Consider the following 22791-nt stretch of genomic DNA (forward strand, 5'->3'; position numbering starts at 1 on the left):
GGCTCCAGCCTCCGTACCCGCAATGGGTACCTCAACCTTACAAACCGCAAGTGGGGTGAGAAGGGAGCATGCTGGGGGCCCTATATGGGCTCTCTTTTCTTCCATCCGAGATAGTCAGCAGCTACTGCTGACTAAACAGTGGAGCTATGCGTGGATGTATGACCTCCTTCGCACACAAAGCTTGAAAACTGAGCAGCCCGTGATCCCACGGGGGGTGTATAGCCAGAAGGGGAGGGGCCTTACACTTTTTAGTGTAATGCTTTGTGTGGCCTCCGGAGGCAGTAGCTATACACCCAATCGTCTGGGTCTCCCAATGGAGCGCCGAAGAAATAAATAATTTTGGTTCATAAATGACCTAAAACGGGAAAGGTTTATTAAGATGTCATGTCATATAGTAAGAAAAGCATGCAGATGTGTCATTTTACAGTGCGGAGGGAAACTTCTGGTTTCAACTGTGTGTATTTTTTATATATATAATTAGTCAATTAAGTAAAAAACACTAGAGAAGTTAAAACTAAGGCGACCAAATAAATTAAACCTAGGGGGTAGGAGTAGGAATTCTTCACACGCAAACATTAAAATACTGCGCGTTGTTCCATTTTCCAGTACATATACATAAAAATATTAAATATCCAACTGAAGTGCATAGAAGTTATGTTTTCAAAGCTGAAACTGCCCAATAAAAACTTTTTAAACTCCTCATGGTTTTTCAAGAGTTTCTGATGCAACAAAAACTCAGGCCCCGATTCATCATTTGAAGGCTTTTCGTAAGCCACTTTCCTTTTTTTTTATATGTGGTATTAGTTTCCGTTTTTGGAGACAGATTTTTTTAAATAGTTTATGAAATTCATGGATCTGGCGGAAAGTAAATACATTTTCTGCCTTGAATAGATTTTTGCAACTTTTTGGCGCATTTTTTCAAAAATTGTGCCAAAATACTGGCACAATCAAAAATACACCGAGGAAGGGGAGGGACTGGAGTGCGGTTAAATTTAGAGACTTCACCATTGATGAAACCAGGCGAAAACTCCTGGAGTTGCTAAAATACCCCAACAAAGCAGAAAACAACAAGTATGAAATAGACATAAAAAAGGCGCAAATAGAATAATGAATTGGATGTAAACAAATATAAAACTAGACAAAAAACAGGTGCAAAGGCAATGATGAATCGTGCCCTAAGGTTACGTGATGACAGAGTTTTTGGACAAGTTTTTTTTTCTTTTCTTTTCCTGAAGTTATTTTTAAAGAGTGTTGGAAAAAAATTCACCTTTTTTTTTTTTTTTTGAAGCATTTTGATTGGACAATGCCTAGCTTGGAGCATATTCCATAAGTACCCACTTCAAAGAAGTGACATACACTTTTTTTTGTTTCCCAACAAGCATTTTTCAAAACTGTAAAGGTATAAAAACAATGCACAAAACACTGAACTTACGAACAGCAAAGCTTTACATTACAAGTGAACAGGTAGTCTTTCACGCAATATTTCAGTTTTGGTTTTTTTAGCAGACTTGCTCTATAAAACTGCTGAAAAAAATCCAGGTGCACATAGCCTAAAAGAATCAGGATTGTATGACAGTTGCCGAAAGTCAATATAAAGAATTATAATATATTTAATTAAAAAGGAACACGTATGTGTAGATATATATATATATATATATATATATACACACAGTAATAATGCTTTAATCCATCCACCCAGCCTTTGCCATAAAGCTCCTCTGTTTGGCGTGGACTACCTGATGTTTTTCTAAGGTGTCTTTCCTATAAAATCTTTTCCTACACACGCCGCACTCAAAGGGTCTCTCTCCCGTGTGCGCCCGCTGGTGACGCAGAAGACCATAGTTGTGGCTGAAGGTTTTATGACAATTGTCGCACCTGAACGGTCTCACACCTAAGTGAGTTTTTTTATGTTTATAGAGACTAGATCGATTGCGGAATCTTTTCGGACAAGTGTCACATATAAATGGCCTCTCTCCCGTGTGCGGTACGCTGTCCTCGTAAAGGCAGGTTTGATCTGTGAAATCACTTTGCATCTCGTCACACGAAGACTGCTTTTGGTTTTCTTGAATCTTCTGATGCAAGTCCAGGTAGGTAAGTCTCGGGAAGCCCTGGTCGCGATCCGGACAGTTATATCGCTCTTGCCGGTGGATTTTCCGGTGTCTGCTAACACTTGATTTGCAGAGAAAAACTTTTCCACACTCGGCACATGGATACACTCTTTGCTTGGAAAACTTACCGAGGATACATTTATTTGTAGGAGATTCCAGAAAGTCTTCATTTTGCTGTTCACTTGTGTCCTGACTGTGAAAATCTGCTGAGATGCAAAGAAAATAAATCAGGAGATGACAGAATAAGACATTCATTTAATGGGAAAATGTCACCAGATTTGGTGACTATAACCTGTGGGGACCACTGGTGAGCGCTTATATACAACATTCTAGAATACTGTATATAAGAGCCCAGGCCGCTCTGTATAACATAAAAATTACTTTTATAATACTTATCTAGGGGGTGGTCCCGTCCGATGGGTGTTGCTGCTCTTCGGTCCGGCGCCTCCTGTTTGCGGCGATCTCATCCTCCTACGCAGCCAAGTATGTATGACGCGTCTACGTCATCCACACAAGCCGGCATTGTGGTCCTACACAGGCGCACTGAGGGCAGATCAAAGTACTGTAATGCACAGGCATGAGGAAAGGTTAAAGACCGCCCGCGCATGCGCACTACAATACTGTGATCAAAGTGCGCCTGCGCAGGACATGTCATCCATACTTGGCTGGGGAGAAGGAGGACAGCAATCGACGTAGAGAGGAGGCGCCGGACTGGAAACATTGACACTCATTGGACCGGACCGCCCCCCTAGGTGAATATTATAAAAGTGTTTTTTACATTCTACAGTGCGGCCTGGGCTCTTATATACAGGATTCTGGAATGCCATATATATAAAAGCTCAGTGGTGGTGGCCGCAGCTTATAGTTGCCAAATCTGGTGGCAGGTTCCCTTTAAGAGCTTTTGTAGGTCATTCAAGATGTTAACTGAAGAATTTCTGTCGCGATTTGGTCCCAGATCTCAGGAACCACTTGCAATAGTCAGTCATATTAGAAAGTTTATGTTGCGAAAGACCAATCAGACATTATAAAATGAGTGATTTATTTGTTCACATCAAGATCTTTGTCTGGTTGATTATGATTTTACTGTGGATCTGCCGATTGGTTGAATGAAACACGGTCATTTGCCTTTTAGTCCCATAGATTTGAATGGACATAGATAAGGCCACGAGTAGAAGAAACTCCTATCAGAAATTTTATGATTGTTACAATGGAAAACCCTCCAACTTAGAAGTTTCTGGGATTCCGTTTACAATCGGTGGTATGGTATGTGATTTCCGACAACCTCCAGGGTTTTGCCGGAGTGTTTCTTTATTTTATATCCTTCATGAATGTAGGTGTTCTGTACATAATTTTAGGCAGAATTGTACATTGTGCGGTTTTATTTATGTATTGTAGCAAATAGCACAATTCATGGTTGGAAAATATGTCAAAGACACTCCCAACTTATTCTTGAGAGAACTACCACACTCTAACCATAGGTTTTGAAAGGCCTGAAGCCACAAAACCCATCTCATATATTTTGACAATATGCCTAAAATGTCTAAGATTGGAATACCCCTTTAAATCAGGGTTCCCCAACTCCAGTCCTCAAGGCCCAACAACAGTGCATGTTTTCAGGATTTCCTTAGCATTGCACTGCTGTTGGAACCAGCACCTGGGCAGGTAATTACATTAACACCTGTGCAATACTAAGGAAATCCCAAAAACCTGCACTGTTGGCGGGCCTTGAGGACCGGAGTTGGGGAACACTGCTTTAAATGATCAACTCAGTTTCTCTATTCCCCACCGATAAGCAGCTCTTGCTGGAGAAGGCCGTTTCTGGTCACATATCTCCCCTGCAATGCTCGAACAGACCTGCTAGTCTCTTATAAAGCAACTTATCGTTCTACATCACAATGCTGGAGTCACACTTGTGTGTGACTCGCACAAGGATCACATCGCATCGCCCTATGGAGCGGCTCTCCAGGACAGCTGCATAGAAATAAATGAAGGTGACTCACTTCTGTCAGAAGAGCCAGCGGCCGGTCCGGGCGAGGCAACGTGTGTGACTTGCACGAGGATCACAAGTGTGACTCCAGTAAAGCAGCGTTCTGAATGGAGGCTAAAGGCCGCTTTACACGCTGCGATATCGGTACCGATATCGCTAGCGTGCGTACCCGCCCCCATCTGTTGTGCGACACGAGCAAATCGCTGCCCGTGCCCAACAACATCGCCCAGACCCGTCACACTACTTACCTGTCCGGCGACGTCGCTGTGACCGGCGAACCGCCTCCTTTCTAAGGGGGCGTTTCGTTCAGCGTCACAGCGACGTCACAGCTGCGTCACTGACCCGCCGCCCAATAGAAGCGGAGATGAGCAGAACGTATTATCCCGCCCACCTCCTTCCTTCCGCATAGCGGCCGGGAGGCAGGTAAGGAGAGGTTCCTCGTTCCTGCGGTGTCACACGGAGCGATGTGTGCTGCCTCAGGAACGAGGAACAACTTCGTTACTGCTGCAGTAACGATTTTTGAGAATGGACCCCCATGTCACCGATGAGCGATTTTGCACGTTTTTGCGACGATGCAAAATCGCTCATAGGTGTCACGCAACGGCATCGCTAATGCGGCCGGATGTGCATCACCAATTCTGTGACCCCAACGAGTTCGCATTAGCGATGTCGTAGCGTGTAAAGCCCCCTTTAGGCAAACAAACAGGGGTTGTCCCCATGACTCAACCCCCTTTAAATGCAAGGTACTACTAACCTGTACTGTAATTATTTATTAACTCTTCTTCATAGGGACATTCGTCATCTTCATCCTCTTCTTTAATCCTGATAGAGACTGAAACCAAAGTCCATTCGTTACTCTTTAAGATCAAATAAGTATATAGAAAATAAATGTATGATCTAGTAGTATCTGTCCATTGCTACCAAGGTTAGGCAGTCACGGACCGCTCTTACCGGGGATTCTGTGGCTTCTGCTGACGTCATGTTGATACAGCAGCAGCTTTTCTTCTGCTCTGCGGATGTGTCAGTGTCATACTGATTGATATCTGGCTCCCCGCTAACTAATTGCAGGGAGCCGGCTGTCAATCAGCATGATGTCGGCCAGTCACTCCTCAATAATGGAGCAGGCCGAAAGAGGAAAAGCTTCTTTGTCAACTTGAGGTCAAATGAAGCAGCAGAATTGCCGACCGGAAGGGTCTGTGACCACTTTGAGCTAGCAGAGATCGCCGGCAAGCAGAAGTAATTCGTTCTTAGCCCTATGAGAAAAACATATAATAGTCCCAGACAACCCCTTTAAGGGGTACATGATGGGTACCAGAACAAGATTGTTCCTGGGTACTGTGTTTCTGATGGTCAGTGTTACATCCAGCAATCTGCTAACACTTCATTACCAGTCGTATGTACTAGTCAGGACCCTGGAGAGGATGAGTGATGCCGCCTGAGGGAGCAGAAAACTTACTTGGACTGCTGCTTTCATCGGAATCTCTTTGATTATAATATTCCTCACCCACAGGGTCCCTCAGTGCATGTGCAGGTCCGTGATCTGTAACCCGAGAGCACAAAACATTCAATTCTGCTGCACTTACAAGTATGAGAGAGAAAAAAGGACAAGTTGTTTCAATCTAATATATAAAGCTGAATGTGTGTGTGGTGTGTGTGTGTGTGTGTGGTGTGTGTGTGTGTGTGGTGTGTGTGTGTGTGTATTGTGTGTGTGTGTGTGTGTGTGTGTGTGTGTGTGTGTATGTGTGTGTGTGTGTCCGGGATTGGCATCTGCACCGTCGCAGCTACAGCCACAAAGTTTTGCACACTCACACTTCTGGACCCCGAGAGCGTCATAGGCTATGTTGTGAGGCGAAATTTTAACCCCGCGCGTTCCAATTTACCAATCAATTTTGCCCCTACGTACATAATGGGGAAAGAAGGGAATTTTGTTTACTTACCGTAAATTCCTTTTCTTCTAGCTCCTATTGGGAGCCCCAGACAATTGGGGTGTATAGCTTCTGCCTCCGGAGGCCACACAAAGTATTACACTCAAAAGTGTAACCCCTCCCCTCTGCCTATACACCCTCCCGTGCCTCACGGGCTCCTCAGTTTTGGTGCAAAAGCAGGAAGGAGGAAACTTATAATTGGTTTAAGGTAAATTCAATCCGAAGGATGTTCGGAGAACTGAAAACCATGAAACAATTGAACATGAACAACATGTGTACACAAAAGAACAACTAGCCCGAAGGGAACAGGGGCGGGTGCTGGGTCTCCCAATAGGAGCTAGAAGAAAAGGAATTTACGGTAAGTAAACAAAATTCCCTTCTTCTTTGTCGCTCCATTGGGAGACCCAGACAATTGGGACGTCCAAGAGCAGTCCCTGGGTGGGTAAAAGAATACCTCGATAACAAGAGCCGACACGACTCCCTCTTACAGGTGGGCTACCGCCACCTGAAGGACCGGCCTACCTAGACTGGCATCTGCCGAAGCATAGGCATGCTCTTGATAGTGCTTTGTGAAAGTGTGCAGACTAGACCACGTAGCTGTCTGACACACCTGCTGCGCCGTCGCCCGGTGCCGCAATGCCCAGGACGCCCCTACGGCTCTGGTAGAATGGGCTTTCAGCCCCGAAGGAATCGGAAGCCCCGAAGAACGGTAAGCTTCAAGAATCGGTTCCTTGATCCACCGAGCCAAGGTTGACCTGGAAGCTTGCGAACCCTTACGCTGACCAGCCACAAGGACAAAAAGCGCATCTCAACGACGCAGGGGCGCTGTGCGAGACACGTAGAAACGGAGTGCTCTCACTAAATCTAGTGAGTGCAAATCCTTTTCAAAGCGGTGAATTGGATTAGGGCAAAATGAAGGTAAGGTGATATCCTGATTGAGATGAAAAGGCGATACCACCTTAGGGAGAAATTCCGGAACAGGACGGAGAACCACCTTATCCTGGTGAAAAACCAGGAAGGGGGCTTTGCATGACAGCGCTGCCAGCTCCGACACTCTACGGAGAGAAGTAACTGCTACTAGAAATGCCACTTTCTGCGAAAGACGTGATAAGGAGACATCACGCAGCGGCTCAAAAGGCGGTTTCTGAAGAGCCGTCAGCACCCTGTTAAGGTCCCAGGGTTCAAGCGGGTGCTTGTAAGGTGGGACTATGTGGCAAACTCCCTGCAGGAACGTGCGGACCTGCGGAAGCTTGGCCAGGCGCTTTTGAAAGAATATTGAGAGTGCCGATACTTGCCCTTTGAGAGAACTAAGTGACAACCCCTTATCCATTCCGGATTGAAGGAAGGAAAGAAAAGTGGGTAAGGCAAAAGGCCAGGGAGAAAGATCTTTATCAGAACACCAGGACAAGAAAATCCGCCAAGTCCTGTGATAGATCTTGGCGGACGTCGGTTTCCTGGCCTGTCTCATAGTGGCAATGACATCCTGAGACAGCCCTGAAGCCGCTAGGAGCCAGGACTCAATGGCCACACAGTCAGGTTGAGGGCCGCAGAATTCAGATGGAAAAATGGCCCTTGCGACAGCAAGTCTGGGCGGTCTGGCAGCGCCCACGGCTGACCCACCGTGAGATGCCACAGATCCGGGTACCATGACCGCCTCGGCCAGTCTGGAGCGACGAGAATGGCGCGACGGCAGTCGGACCTGATCTTGCGTAGTACTCTGGGCAGCATTGCCAGAGGAGGAAATACATAAGGTAGTCGAAACTGCGACCAATCCTGAACTAGTGCGTCCGCCGCCAGAGCTCTGTGATCCTGAGATCGTGCCATGAAGGTCGGGACCTTGTTGTTGTGCCGTGACGCCATGAGATCGACGTCCGGTGTTCCCCAGCGGCGACAGATCTCTCGAAACACCTCTGGGTGCAGGGACCATTCCCCCGCATCCATGCCCTGACGACTGAGAAAATCTGCTTCCCAGTTTTCTACGCCCGGTATGTGAACTGCTGAGATGGTGGATGCTGTGGCTTCCACCCACTGCAGAATTCGCCGGACTTCTTGGAAGGCTTGACGACTCCGCGTGCCGCCCTGGTGGTTGATGTATGCGACGGCAGTGGCGTTGTCCGACTGAATACGGATCTGCCTGCCCTCCAGCAGCTGCTGGAAAGCCACTAGGGCCAGATACACTGCCCTTATCTCCAGGACATTGATCTGAAGGGAAGACTCTATCGGAGTCCAGGTTCCCTGAGCCCTGTGATGGAGGAACACCGCTCCCCACCCTGACAGGCTCGCGTCCGTGGTGACCACAGCCCAGGTTGGGGGCAGGAAGGATTTTCCCTGTGAAAGAGAAGTGGGAAGAAGCCACCACTGAAGGGATGTCTTTGTTGCAAGGGAAAGAGAGACGTTCCTGTCGAGAGAGTTCGACCTCCTGTCCCATTTGCGGAGAATGTCCCACTGGAGTGGTCGCAGATGGAATTGCGCGAAGGGCACTGCCTCCATCGCTGCTACCATCTTCCCCAGGAAGTGCATGAGACGTCTCAAGGGGTGAGACTGAGTCTGAATCAGAGATTGCACCCCTGCCTGCAGTGACAGCTGTTTGTCTAGTGGTAGCTTGACTACCGCTGACTGTGTATGAAACTCCATCCCTAGATAGGTCAGAGATTGGGTCGGTGTCAACTTGGATTTTGGGAAGTTGATGAGCCACCCGAACTGCTGGAGGGTCTCCAGAGCGACGGTAAGGCTGTGTTGACACGCCGCCCGAGAAGGTGCCCTGACTAGGAGATCGTCCAAGTAAGGAATCACCGAGTGCCCCTGAGAATGCAGGATCGCCACAACGGATGCCATGACTTTGGTGAAAACCCGTGGGGCTGTCGCCAGGCCGAAGGGTAAAGCCACGAACTGAAGGTGTTCGTCCCCTATGGCGAAACGCAAAAAGCGTTGATGTTCTGGTGCGATCGGCACATGGAGATAGGCATCCTTGATGTCGATCGATGCGAGGAAGTCTCCTTGTGACATCGAGGCGATGACCGAGCGGAGAGATTCCATCCGGAATCGTCTGGTGCTCACGTGTTTGTTGAGCAATTTGAGGTCCAGAACGGGACGGAATGATCCGTCCTTCTTTGGTACCACGAATAAGTTGGAGTAAAAACCGCGACCCTGTTCCTGAGTGGGAACGGGGGTCACGACGCCTTCTTTTTTCAGAGCGTCCACTGCTTGAAAAAGTGCGTCTGCTCGCGCGGGGGGCGGGGAGGTTCTGAAGAAACGAGTCGGAGGACGAGAGCTGAACTCTATCCTGTAACCGTGAGACAGGATGTCTCTCACCCATCGGTCTTGAACATGTGGCCACCAGGCGTCGCGAAAGCGGGAGAGCCTGCCACCGACCGAGGATGCGGTTCGGGGATGCCGTGAGTCATGAGGAGGCCGCCTTGGAAGCAGTGCCTCCGGCGGTCTTTTGGGGGCGTGACTTAGACCGCCACGCATAGGAGTTCCTCTGGCCTTTGTCCTGTCTATTGGACGAAGAGGACTGTGGCTTGGCGGAGGGACGAAAGGACCGAAACCTCGATTGTATTTTCCGCTGCTGAGGTCTCTTAGGTTTGGACTGGGGTAAGGAGGAGTCCTTTCCCTTGGATTCCTTAATAATCTCATCCAATCGTTCGCCAAACAATCTCTCGCCAGAAAACGGCAAACCGGTTAAGAACCTCTTGGAAGCAGAGTCTGCCTTCCATTCGCGCAGCCACATGGCCCTGCGGACTGCAACAGAATTAGCGGATGCCACCGCTGTACGGCTAGCAGAGTCTAGGACTGCGTTCATGGCGTAGGAAGAAAACGCCGACGCCTGAGAGGTTAAAGATGCAACCTGCGGGGCAGACGTACGTGTGACCGCATTAAGACAAGCTGAGATGGCTTGGAGTGCCCACACGGCTGCAAAGGCCGGGGCAAAAGACGCTCCCGTGGCCTCATAGATGGATTTCACCAGGAGTTCTATCTGCCTGTCAGTGGCATCTTTTAGTGATGAGCCATCTGCAACCGAAACCACGGATCTAGCCGCCAATCTGGAGACTTGGGGATCTACCTTAGGACATTGAGCCCAACCCTTAACTACGTCAGCGGGGAAGGGGTAACGTGTGTCAGTAAGGCGCTTAGTAAAGCGCTTGTCCGGAACCGCTCTGGGCTTCTGGACAGCATCTCTGAAGTTAGAGTGATCAAAAAATGCACTCCGTATACGTTTGGGAAACCGAAACTGGTGTTTCTCCTGCTGAGAGGCCGACTCCTCTATAGGTGGAGGCGGTGGAGATAGATCTAACACCTGATTGATGGACGAGATAAGATCATTTACTAAGGCGTCCCCTTCAGGTGTATCAAGATTGAGAGCAACATCAGGGTCCGAGCCCTGAGCTGCGACCTCCGCCTCGTCCTCTAGAGAGTCCTCAAGCTGGGAACCCGAGCAGCGTGAGGAAGTCGGGGATGATTCCAAGCGAGCCCGCTTAGCTGGTCTGGGACTGTGGTCCGTGGAGGAGTCCTCCACGTGAGACCTGGGGCCCACCCCGGCCGGGGTGTACCCAGAGGGACCTGGAGGTGCCGATCTAACCGGGTCCGGGGCCTGTGTAAGGACGGGTCTGGACTGCAGGGCTTCCAGCAACTTGGCAGACCATTTGTCCATAGACTGAGCCATGGATTGTGAGAGTGACTCTGAGAGCTTGTCAGTAAAAACTGCAAACTCAGTCGCTGCCACCTGGACAGTAGAAACAGGGGGGTCTGCCTGAGCCGAGGGGCCCACTAGTGACCGAGGCTCCGGCTGAGCAAGCGTAACAGGGGTCGAGCATTGCTCACAGTGAGGGTAGGTGGAACCCGCAGGTAACATGGCCCTACAAGAGGTACATGTCGCAAAAAAATCCTGTGCTTTAGTGCCCTTGCTCCTTGTGACCGACATGCTGTTGTGTGCTAGGAGCGTGATCACTGAGGGTATACAGAAAAAAGGGTATACAGTCCGGCCGAACAGAAAGGTATATATATACGTATCTATACCGGCACCGGAGGGGACCAACACCGAGTGACCGGTGCGGCTTACCGACCGCTAAAAAGCGGGGTGTGTGCGCTCCAGATTCCCTGCCTGGTCTCCCAGAGCTGCAGAGCTGTTCTGTGTGATTCTCCACCGGCAGAATGTCCTAAAGATGGCTGCCGGAGCTCTCAGGGGAGGAGTGAAGCCATGGGCGGCGTTATGAAAAGTGCGGGAATCTGGGGTCCCCACAGTGATCAGTGAGGGGGGAGGGAGCATACAGGATGCCCCGGCCCTCACATCCGACGTCAGGTCGGCTATCCCGCCCCTATCTCTGATAGACAGGCCTGGGGGCGGGAGTTTTTCCACTAGGCCGCGATGAAGCCGGGGACTAAATTTAATACCGCGGCCGACAAGCAGGCGCGGTCGGCGCGGTAGTCCCCGGTCTTCACTATTCAGCAGTCAGATGCGGCGTCTGGAAACCAGGCGCTCCATACACCGTCCCCATAGGGACACAGAGTACCTCGTGGATGCAGGGCCCTGTCCCTGAAGATAGATAAGCTCCTGTCCAGCAGATTCCCTCAGGGGCTGCGGAGGGAGCACGGTCCCAGAACCTGGATAACCGCTTCGGATCCCACTTCTACCAGAGCCCTCAGGGATGGAGAAGGAAACACGGCATGAGGCTCCGGCCGTCGTACCCGCAATGGGTACCTCAACCTTAACAGCACCGCCGATTTAGTGGGGTGAGAAGGGAGCATGCCGGGGGCCCCGTGGGGGCCCTCTTTTCTTCCAACCGATACAATCAGCAGCTGCTGCTGACTAAAGAAGGGAATTTTGTTTACTTACCGTAAATTCCTTTTCTTCTAGCTCCTATTGGGAGACCCAGACAATTGGGTGTATAGCTTCTGCCTCCGGAGGCCACACAAAGTATTACACTTAAAAGTGTAAACCCCTCCCCTCTGCCTATACACCCCCCCGTGCATCACGGGCTCCTCAGTTTTGGTGCAAAAGCAGGAAGGAGGAAACTTATAAATTGGTCTAAGGTAAATTCAATCCGAAGGATGTTCGGAGAACTGAAAACCATGAACCCATAACAATTCAACATGAACAACATGTGTACACAAAAGAACAACAGCCCGAAGGGAACAGGGGCGGGTTCTGGGTCTCCCAATAGGAGCTAGAAGAAAAGGAATTTACGGTAAGTAAACAAAATTCCCTTCTTCTTTGTCGCTCCATTGGGAGACCCAGACAATTGGGACGTCCAAAAGCAGTCCCTGGGTGGGTAAAAGAATACCTCGGTAATAGAGCCGTAAAACGGCCCCTTCCTACAGGTGGGCAACCGCCGCCTGAAGGACTCGCCTACCTAGGCTGGCATCTGCCGAAGCGTAGGTATGCACCTGATTGTGTTTCGTGAAAGTGTGCAGACTCGACCAGGTAGCCGCCTGACACACCTGCTGAGCCGTAGCCTGGTGCCGCAATGCCCAGGACGCACCCACGGCTCTGGTAGAATGGGCTTTCAGCCCTGAAGGAACCGGAAGCCCAGAAGAACGGTAGGCTTCAAGAATTGGTTCCTTGATCCACCGAGCCAAGGTTGACTTGGAAGCCTGCGACCCTTTACGCTGGCCAGCGACAAGGACAAAGAGCGCATCCGAACGGCGCAGGGGCGCCGTACGAGAAATGTAGAGTCTAAGTGCTCTCACAAGATCTAACAAGTGCAAATCCTTTTCACATTGGTGAACTGGATGAGGGCAAAAAGAAGGTAAGGAGATATCCTGATTGAGATGAAAAGGGGATACCACCTTAGGGAGAAATTCCGGAACCGGACGCAGAACCACCTTGTCCTGGTGAAACACCAGGAAGGGGGCTTTGCATGACAGTGCAGCTAGCTCAGACACTCTCCGAAGTGATGTGACTGCCACTAGGAAGACCACCTTCTGCGAAAGGCGTGAAAGAGAAATATCTCTCATTGGCTCGAAAGGTGGTTTCTGAAGAGCCGTTAGCACCCTGTTCAGATCCCAGGGTTCTAGCGGACGCTTGTAAGGAGGGACTATGTGGCAAACTCCCTGCAGGAACGTGCGGACCTGCGGAAGCCTGGCTAGACGCTTTTGAAAAAACACAGAGAGCGCCGAGACTTGTCCCTTAATAGAGCCGAGAGACAAACCCTTTTCCATTCCGGATTGAAGGAAGGACAGAAAAGTGGGCAAGGCAAATGGCCAGGGAGTAAAACCCTGATCAGAGCACCAGGATAAGAAGATCCTCCACGTCCTGTGGTAGATCTTGGCGGACGTTGGTTTCCTGGCCTGTCTCATAGTGGCAATGACCTCTTGAGATAACCCTGAAGACGCTAGGATCCAGGACTCAATGGCCACACAGTCAGGTTGAGGGCCGCAGAATTCAGATGGAAAAATGGCCCTTGAGACAGTAAGTCTGGACGGTCTGGTAGTGCCCATGGTTGACCCACCGTGAGATGCCACAGATCCGGGTACCACGACCTCCTCGGCCAGTCTGGGGCGATGAGGATGGCGCGGCGGCAGTCGGACCTGATCTTGCGTAATACTCTGGGCAGTAGTGCCAGAGGAGGAAATACATAAGGCAGCCGAAACTGCGACCAATCCTGAACTAATGCGTCCGCCGCCAGAGCTCTGTGATCTTGAGACCGTGCCATGAATGCCGGGACCTTGTTGTTGTGCCGGGACGCCATTAGGTCGACGTCCGGCTTCCCCCAGCGGCGACAGATCTCTTGAAACACGTCCGGGTGAAGAGACCATTCCCCTGCGTCCATGCCCTGGCGACTGAGAAAGTCTGCTTCCCAGTTTTCTACGCCCGGGATGTGAACTGCGGAGATGGTGGAGGCTGTGGCTTCCACCCACAGCAGAATCCGCCGAACTTCCTGGAAGGCTTGCCGACTGCGTGTGCCGCCTTGGTGGTTGATGTATGCCACCGCCGTGGCGTTGTCCGACTGAATTCGGATCTGCCTGCCTTCCAGCCACGGCTGGAACGCTTTTAGGGCTAGATACACTGCCCTTATCTCCAGAACATTGATCTGAAGGGAGGACTCTGGCTGAGTCCAGGTACCCTGAGCCCTGTGGTGGAGGAAAACCGCTCCCCACCCTGACAGACTCGCGTCCATCGTGACCACAGCCCAGGATGGGGGTAGGAATGATTTCCCCTTCGACAAAGAAGTGGGAAGAAGCCACCACTGAAGGGAGGCCTTGGCTGCCCGAGAAAGTGAGACGTTCCTGTCGAGGGACGTCGACTTCCTGTCCCATTTGCGGAGAATGTCCCATTGAAGTGGACGCAGATGAAACTGCGCAAATGGAACTGCCTCCATTGCTGCCACCATCTTCCCTAGGAAGTGCATGAGGCGCCTCAAGGGGTGCGACTGGGCTCGAAGGAGAGATTACACCCCTGTCCGTAGTGAACGCTGTTTGTCCAGCGGAAGTTTCACTATCGCTGAGAGAGTATGAAACTCCATCCCGAGATATGTCAGCGATTGGGTCGGTGTCAATTTTGACTTTGGGAAATTGATGATCCACCCGAATCTCTGGAGAGTCTCCAGAGCAATGTTCAGGCTGTGTTGGCATGCCACCCGAGAGGGGGCCTTGACAAGGAGATCGTCTAAGTAAGGGATCACCGAGTGTCCCTGAGAGTGTAGGACTGCTACCACTGTTGCCATGACCTTGGTGAAGACCCGTGGGGCCGTCGCCAGGCCGAAAGGCAGCGCCACGAACTGAAGGTGTTCGTCCCCGATGGCGAAACGCAGGAAGCGCTGATGCTCTGGTGCAATCGGCACGTGGAGATAAGCATCCCTGATGTCGATTGATGCTAGGAAGTCTCCTTGGGACATCGAGGCGATGACGGAGCGGAGAGATTCCATCCGGAACCGCCTGGTTTTCACGTGTTTGTTGAGCAGTTTGAGGTCCAGAACGGGACGGAAAGATCCGTCCTTTTTTGGCACCACGAACAAGTTGGAGTAAAAACCGTGACCCCATTGCTGAAGGGGAACAGGGATCACCACTCCTTCTGCCTTCAGAGTGCTCACCGCCTGAAGAAGAGCATCGGCTCGCTCGGGGGGCGGAGATGTTCTGAAGAAACGAGTCGGAGGACGAGAACGGAACTCTATCCTGTAACCGTGAGACAGAATGTCTCTCACCCATCGGTCTTGGACATGTGGCAACCAGGCGTCGCAAAAGCGGGAGAGCCTGCCACCGACCGAGGATGCGGTTTGGGGAGGCCGAAAGTCATGAGGAGGCCGCTTTGGGAGCGGTTCCTCCGGCGGTCTTTTTAGGACGTGACTTAGACCGCCATGAATCAGAGTTCCTCTGACCCTTCTGTGGCCTGTTGGACGAGGAGAATTGAGACTTGGCTGAGGGCCGAAAGGACCGAAACCTCGATTGTACCTTCCGTTGTTGAGGTCTGTTTGGTTTGGACTGGGGTAAGGACGAGTCCTTTCCCTTGGATTGTTTAACCCCTTCACGACCGCGGGCCGTAAAATTACGTCCTATTTTAACGTGACTTAACGACCAGGGACGTAATTTTACGGCCTAAACTTCATTTGATTGCCGTGGCCATAGCAACGGCTTTCAAATGATGTCCCCTGCTGTTTCTTACAGCAGGGGACCTTTGCTTGACCCCAGGGGGGGTGGCATCGCCACCCCCTATCGACGATCGATGTGATTGGCTGTTCAAATCTGAACCGCCAACCACATCGATCGCACTAATTTCGGCAAAAATAATGCCCGAATTAGTGCGATCCTGTGAGATCCAGCTATGAGATGCCGCAGCTGCTGCAGCATATCATAGGTGGACCTCAAACATGCCGCCCCCAGCCCCTGCAGCACTGATTGGAGCGATCGTGCTATGACGCGCAATCGCTCCAATCAGTGTGCAGTGGGGCGGTCTGATCTGCCGGTGGCCGCCCTCCCCAGGCCTGTGCTGCTCTGGGGACCCTCCCCCAACATGGCTGCAGCGTGGAGTGGCTGGTACTTTTGGTACCACGCCACCGCTGCTGCCGCCGCAGACGCCGCCTCTGCTGTCACCGCGCCAGCTCCAAAGGTAAGTATTGCGCTCCGGCGATGGCCCCTGCGCGCTCCCGTGAAGGCCCCTGCGCGCTCCCGTGAAGGCCCCTGCCCGTGCCCCCCCCCGATCTGCCCCCCTACGCCCCGATCTGCCCCCCTACGCCCCGATCTGCCCCCCCCGGCATCCCGATCTGCTACCACCGCTGCTGCTGCAAAGTGAGTACTGTGCTCACTTTGCAGCCCGTGCGCGCTCCCGTGGTGCCCCTGCGCGCTGCCGTGATAGCCCCTGCCGTGCCCCCCCCGCGATCTGCTCCCCCCAACCACCCCCCCCCCCCCGACATCCCGATCCGCTCCCCCTGCGATCTGACTGCCTCCCCCATTATTTCTATTCTGCTTCTGCAGCTCCCTCTCCGGTCTCCCCCTCTGCTCTCCCCCCCCTCTCCCTCTGCTCTCCCCCCCTCCCCCTCTGCTCTCCCCCTCTGCTCTCCCCCCTCCCCCTCTGCTCTCACCCCCCCCTCTCCCCCTCTGCTCTCCCCCGACGTCCTCTTACCTGTCTTCACCGGCCTGATCACATCTGCGTCCATCGCTGGGTCCTTCCTGGGCATTCTGCTGATCTGCCTGCTGCTCCTGTAAAGCTGTCCATCTCTCTGCCATCTGTTCCTCTGCAGCTCTTCTGGTCAGTGATCCTCCTGCTAGTCCTCTGGGTACTGTGAGTATAACTTTTTTTTTTTTTTCCGTATCCCCTGTCCATTTTTACACCTCATCCGTCCGTGCGTCCCGCCAAGCGCTGATCAGGGATGCAGATAACGGATCGGCATCCCTGCTCAATTTTTGGCGTGACTTTTTTTTCCGTATCCCCGACGCTTTTTGTATCGCATCCGTCCGTGCGTCCCGCCAAGCGCTGATCAGGGATGCAGATAACGGATCGGCATCCATGGTCAATTTTTGGCGTGACTTTTTTTTCCGTATTCACGACGCTTTTTGTATCGCATCCGTCCGTGCGTCCCGCCGAGCGCTGATTAGGGATGCAGATAACGGATCGGCATCCCTGCTCAATTTTTGGCGTGACTTTTTTCCGTATTCGCGACGCTTTTTGTATCGCATCCGTCCGTGCGTCCCGCCGAGCGCAGATCAGGGATGCAGATAACGGATCGGCATCCCTGCTCAATTTTTGGCGTGACTTTTTTTTCCGTATCCCCGACGCTTTTTGTATCGCATCCGTCCGTGCGTCCCGCCGAGCGCTGATTAGGGATGCAGATAACGGATCGGCATCCCTGCTCAATTTTTGGCGTGACTTTTTTCCGTATCCCCGACGCTTTTTGTATCGCGTCCGTCCGTGCGTCCCGCCGAGCGCTGATCAGGGATGCCGATAACGGATCGGCATCCCTGCTCAATTTTTGGCGTGACTTTTTTCCGTATTCGCGACGCTTTTTGTATCGCATCCGTCCGTGCGTCCCGCCGAGCGCAGATCAGGGATGCAGATAACGGATCGGCATCCCTGCTCAATTTTTGGCGTGACTTTTTTTTCCGTATCCCCGACGCTTTTTGTATCGCATCCGTCCGTGCGTCCCGCCGAGCGCTGATTAGGGATGCAGATAACGGATCGGCATCCCTGCTCAATTTTTGGCGTGACTTTTTTCCGTATTTGCGACGCTTTTTGTATCGCATCCGTCCGTGCGTCCCGCCAAGCGCTGATCAGGGATGCACATAACGTATCTGCATCCATGGTCAATTTTTGGCGTGACTTTTTTTTTTTACGTATCCCCGACGCTTTTTTTTATCGCATCCGACCGTGCGTCCTGCAGCGGCCGATCAGTGCACTGCGTTTGAAAAGTCAAATGGCGCTCCTTCTCTTCTGAGCCCCGCCATGCGCTCAAACAATTACTTTCCACCACATATGAGGTATCTGCGTACTCAGGAGAAAATGCACAATACATTTTATGGTGCATTTTTTCCTGTTACCCTTGTGAAAAAAAAAGCTACCTAGTTGAAGCAACCATTTTGTGGTAAAAAAAAAAAAAAATTCTTTTCACGGCTCAACGCTATAAACTTCTGTGAAGCCCCCAGGTGTTCAAAGTGCTCACCAAACATCTAGAAAAAATATTTGAGGGCTCTAGTTTCCAAAATGGTGTCACTTGTGGGGGAGCTCCACTGTTTAGGCACCATAGGGGGTCTCCAAACGTGACATGGCGTCCGCTAATGATTCCAACCAATTTTGCTGTCAAATGGCGCTCCTTCTCTTCTTAGCCCCGCCATGCGCCCAAACAATTACTTTCCACCACATATGAGGTATCTGCGTACTCAGGAGAAAATGCACAATACATTTTATGGTGCATTTTTTCCTGATAGCCTTGTGAAAAAAAAAGCTACCTAGTTGAAGCAACCGTTTTGTGGTAAAACATTTTTTTTTTCTTTTCACGGCTCAACGCTATAAACTTCTGTGAAGCCCCCAGGTGTTCAAAGTGCTCACCAAACATCTAGAAAAATTATTTGAGGGCTCTAGTTTCCAAAATGGTGTCACTTGTGGGGGAGCTCCACTGTTTAGGCACCATAGGGGGTCTCCAAACGTGACATGGTGTCCGCTAATGATTCCAACCAATTTTGCTGTCAAATGGCGCTCCTTCTCTTCTGAGCCCCGCCATGCGCCCAAACAATTACTTTCCACCACATATGAGGTATCTGCGTACTCAGGAGAAAATGCACAATACATTTTATGGTGCATTTTTTCCTGTTACCCTTGTGAAAAAAAAAGCTACCTAGTTGAAGCAACCGTTTTGTGGTAAAAAAAATTTTTTTTCTTTTCACGGCTCAACGCTATAAACTTTTGTGAAGCCCCCAGGGGTTCAAAGTGCTCACCAAACATCTAGAAAAATTATTTGAGGCCTCTAGTTTCCAAAATGGGGTCACTTGTGGGGGAGCTCCATTGTTTAGGCACCTCAGGGGGTCTTCAAACCCGACATGGCGTCCGCTAACAGGTGCAGCTAATTTTGCACTCAAAAATTCAAATGGCGCTCCTTGCCTTCCGAGCACTGCTGTGTGTCCAAACATTTGATTTCCACCACATATGAGGTATCTGCGTACTCAGGAGAAAATGCACAATACATTTTATGGTGCATTTTTTCCTGTTACCCTTGTGAAAAAAAAAGCTACCTAGTTGAAGCAACCGTTTTGTGGTAAAAAAATTTTTTTTTCTTTTCACGGCTCAACGCTATAAACTTTTGTGAAGCCCCCAGGGGTTCAAAGTGCTCACCAAACATCTAGAAAAATTATTTGAGGCCTCTAGTTTCCAAAATGGGGTCACTTGTGGGGGAGCTCCATTGTTTAGGCACCTCAGGGGGTCTTCAAACCCGACATGGCGTCCGCTAACAGGTGCAGCTAATTTTGCACTCAAAAATTCAAATGGCGCTCCTTGCCTTCCGAGCACTGCTGTGTGTCCAAACATTTGATTTCCACCACATATGAGGTATCTGCGTACTCAGGAGAAAATGCACAATACATTTTATGGTGCATTTTTTCCTGTTACCCTTGTGAAAAAAAAAGCTACCTAGTTGAAGCAACCGTTTTGTGGTAAAAAAAATTTTTTTTCTTTTCACGGCTCAACGCTATAAACTTTTGTGAAGCCCCCAGGGGTTCAAAGTGCTCACCAAACATCTAGAAAAATTATTTGAGGCCTCTAGTTTCCAAAATGGGGTCACTTATGGGGGAGCTCCATTGTTTAGGCACCTCAGGGGGTCTTCAAACCCGACATGGCGTCCGCTAATGAGTGCAGCTAATTTTGCGTTCAAAAATTCAAATGGCGCTCCTTCCCTTCCGAGCTCTGCCGTGCGCCCAAACAATTGATTTTTACCACATATGGGGTATCAGCGTACTCAGGAGAACATGCACAATAAATTGTATTGTGTACTTTCTCTTTTCTCCCTTGTAAAAATGAAAATTTTATGGCTAAAGTAACATTTTTGTGTTAAAAAGTAAAATTTTCATTTTTTCCTTCCACATTGCTTTGGTTCCTGTGAAGCACCTAAAGGGTTAATAAACTTATTGGATGTGGTTTTGAGCAGTGTGAGGGGTGTAGTTTTTAGAATGGGGTCACTTTTGGGTATTTTCTGTCACCTCGGCCTCTCAAAGTCACTTCAAATGTGATGTGGTCCCTAAAAAAATTATTTTGTAAATTTTGTTGGAAAAATGAGAATTTGCTGATGACCTTTGACCCCTTCTAACTTCCTAACGGAAAAAAAATTTGTTTCGAAAATTGCGCTGATGTAAAGTAGACATGTGGGAAATGTTATTTAGTAACTATTTTGTGTGACATATCTCTCAGATTTATGGGCATAAATTTTCAAAGTTTGAAATTTGCGAAATTTTCAAAATTTTCGCCAAATTTCCTAAATTTTCACAAATAAACGCAAAAAATATCGGCCTAAATTTACCACTGACATGAAGTACAATATGTCACGAAAAAACAATGTCAGAATCGCCAGGATCCGTTGAAGCGTTCCAGAGTTATAACCTGTCAAAGTGACACTGGTCAGAATTGCAAAAAATGGCCCGGTCATTAGGGTGTTTTAGTGGCCGGGGGTGAAGGGGTTAATGATTTCATCCAATTGCTCGCCAAACAGGCGGTCGCCAGAAAATGGCAAACCGGTTAAGAACTTTTTGGAAGCAGAGTCTGCCTTCCATTCACGTAGCCACATGGCCCTGCAGACTGCCACCGAATTGGCGGATGCTACCGCCGTACGGCTCGCCGAGTCCAGGACAGCATTCATGGCGTAGGACGCAAACGCCGACGCCTGAGAGGTTAAGGACACAACCTGCGGAGTAGAGGCACGTGTGACTGCATTAATCTCAGACTGACAAGCTGAGATAGCTTGGAGTGCCCATACGGCTGCGAATGCCGGAGTAAAGGACGCGCCAATAGCTTCATAGATGGATTTCATCAGGAGCTCTATCTGCCTGTCAGTGGCATCCTTGAGTGATGCACCGTCTGCCACTGCAACTATGGATCTAGCCGCCAGTCTAGAGATTGGAGGATCCACCTTGGGACACTGAGCCCAACCCTTGACTACGTCAGGGGGGAAGGGATAACGTGTGTCATTAAGGCGCTTAGTAAAGCGCTTATCTGGAAAAGCTCGGTGTTTCTGGACTGTATCTCTGAAGTCGGAGTGATCAAGAAACGCACTCCGTGTACGTTTGGGAAACCTAAAATGGAATTTCTCCTGCTGAGAAGCTGACTCCTCAATCTGAGGAGTTGGAGGAGAAAGATCCAACACCTGATTGATGGACGCTATAAGGTCGTTTACTATGGCGTCCCCTTCAGGTGTATCAAGGTTGAGAGCGGCGTCAGAATCAGAGCCCTGATCTGCCACCTCTGCTTCATCCTCCAGAGAGTCCTCATGCTGAGACCCTGAACACTGTGATGAAGTCGAGGGAAGCTCCCGGCGAGCCCGCTTAGCTGGCCTGGGACTGCGGTCCGTGTCATAGTCCTCACCGTGGGACCTATGAGTCGCCCCAGGAGCACTTTGCTGCGCCGACCGAGGGGGGTCTGAGTGAAAAGGTTCAACAGTGCCCGGGGCCTGTATTACGGGTCTGGACTGCAAAGCTTCTAGTATCTTAGCAGACCATTTATCCATAGACTCAGAAAGTTTGTCAGCGAATACTGCAAACTCTGTCCCTGTCACCTGGACAGTGGCAGCAGGTGGTTCCACCTGGGCCGAGGGTCCCACCAGTGGCAGAGGCTCCGGCTGAGTGAGTGTCACAGGGGCCGAGCATTGCACACAATGAGGGTAGGTGGAACCTGCAGGTAGCATAGCCGCACATGAGGTACAGGTTGCAAAGTAAGCCTGTGCCTTGGCACCCTTGCTTTTTGCGGACAACATGCTGTTGTCTCCTCTTAGAGCAATCAGAGAGGGTATATAGCCAAAGCAATAGTGCGGCCGTACAGAGTAAATGTATACAATATAAGCATATAAATATACACTTCGGCACCTAGGGGGCAAGCACCTAGTAACAGGTGCGGCTTACCGACCGCCCTCAGCGTTTGTGTAACCACCAGATTCCCTGCCTGGGCCTCCCAGAGCTGTAGGAGCTCTTCTCTGAAGTTCTCCAGCGTCAGAAGTGCTGATAGGAATGGCTGCCAGCGTTCTGAGAGGAGGAGGGAGCCGTGGGCGTGCCTTAGAAAGTGCGGGAATCTGGTGCCCCACGGTGCTCAGTGAGGGGGGAGGAGGATACAAAGTATGCTCCAGCCCTCAGCGCTGACGTCCAGTGCAGCGTCCCGCCCTTACCCCTGACTGGCAGGCCCGGGGGCGGGAATATGCGGTACTAGGCTGCAAAAGCCGGGGACTAAAGTTATAAGCGCGGCCGGCAAACAAGTGCGGTCAGCGCGGTAGTCCCGGCGCACAAACACAACCAGCAGCTGCTGCAGCGTCCATTAGACAGGCGCTCTATGAGCCGTCCCCAAGGGGACACAGAGTACCTCAGAGGAGCAGGGCCTGTCCCTGACGATACCCGGTCTCCTGTCCAGCAGATTCCCCCAGGGGCTGCGGAGGGAGCACGGTCCCAGTGCCTGGTGACCGATTAGGATCCCACTTCACCCAGAGCCCCTAAGGGATGGGGAAGGAAAACAGCATGTGGCTCCAGCCTTGTACCCGCAATGGGTACCTCGACCTTAACAGCACCGCCGACCAGAGTGGGGTGAGAAGGGAGCATGCCGGGGGCCCTGTTATGGGCCCTCTTTTCTTCCATCCGATATAGTCAGCAGCTGCTGCTGACT

General features: G+C 50.7%; 1 protein-coding gene across 3 annotated transcripts in view; it reads right to left on the reverse strand.

Moving 5' to 3' along the window:
- LOC142256088 (zinc finger protein 10-like) overlaps positions 1-22791 on the reverse strand; it is an 85902-nt gene that overhangs the window by 9357 nt on the left and 53754 nt on the right. Inside the window, exons 7-9 of one of the 3 annotated variants that reach the window (XM_075327607.1) lie at positions 5552-5635; positions 4850-4927; positions 2237-2314 (exon numbers count right to left, since the gene is read on the reverse strand). In XM_075327607.1, coding sequence (XP_075183722.1) covers positions 2237-2314; positions 4850-4927; positions 5552-5635 — 240 coding nt within the window. Of the gene's footprint in view, positions 1-571; positions 2315-4849; positions 4928-5551; positions 5636-22791 lie in introns of those variants that run through there. The other 2 variants (XM_075327606.1, XM_075327605.1) reach the window with 2 other exon arrangements.

The sequence above is a fragment of the Anomaloglossus baeobatrachus genome, chromosome 11, assembly GCF_048569485.1.
Source record: "Anomaloglossus baeobatrachus isolate aAnoBae1 chromosome 11, aAnoBae1.hap1, whole genome shotgun sequence".
Classification (NCBI taxonomy): domain Eukaryota; kingdom Metazoa; phylum Chordata; class Amphibia; order Anura; family Aromobatidae; genus Anomaloglossus; species Anomaloglossus baeobatrachus.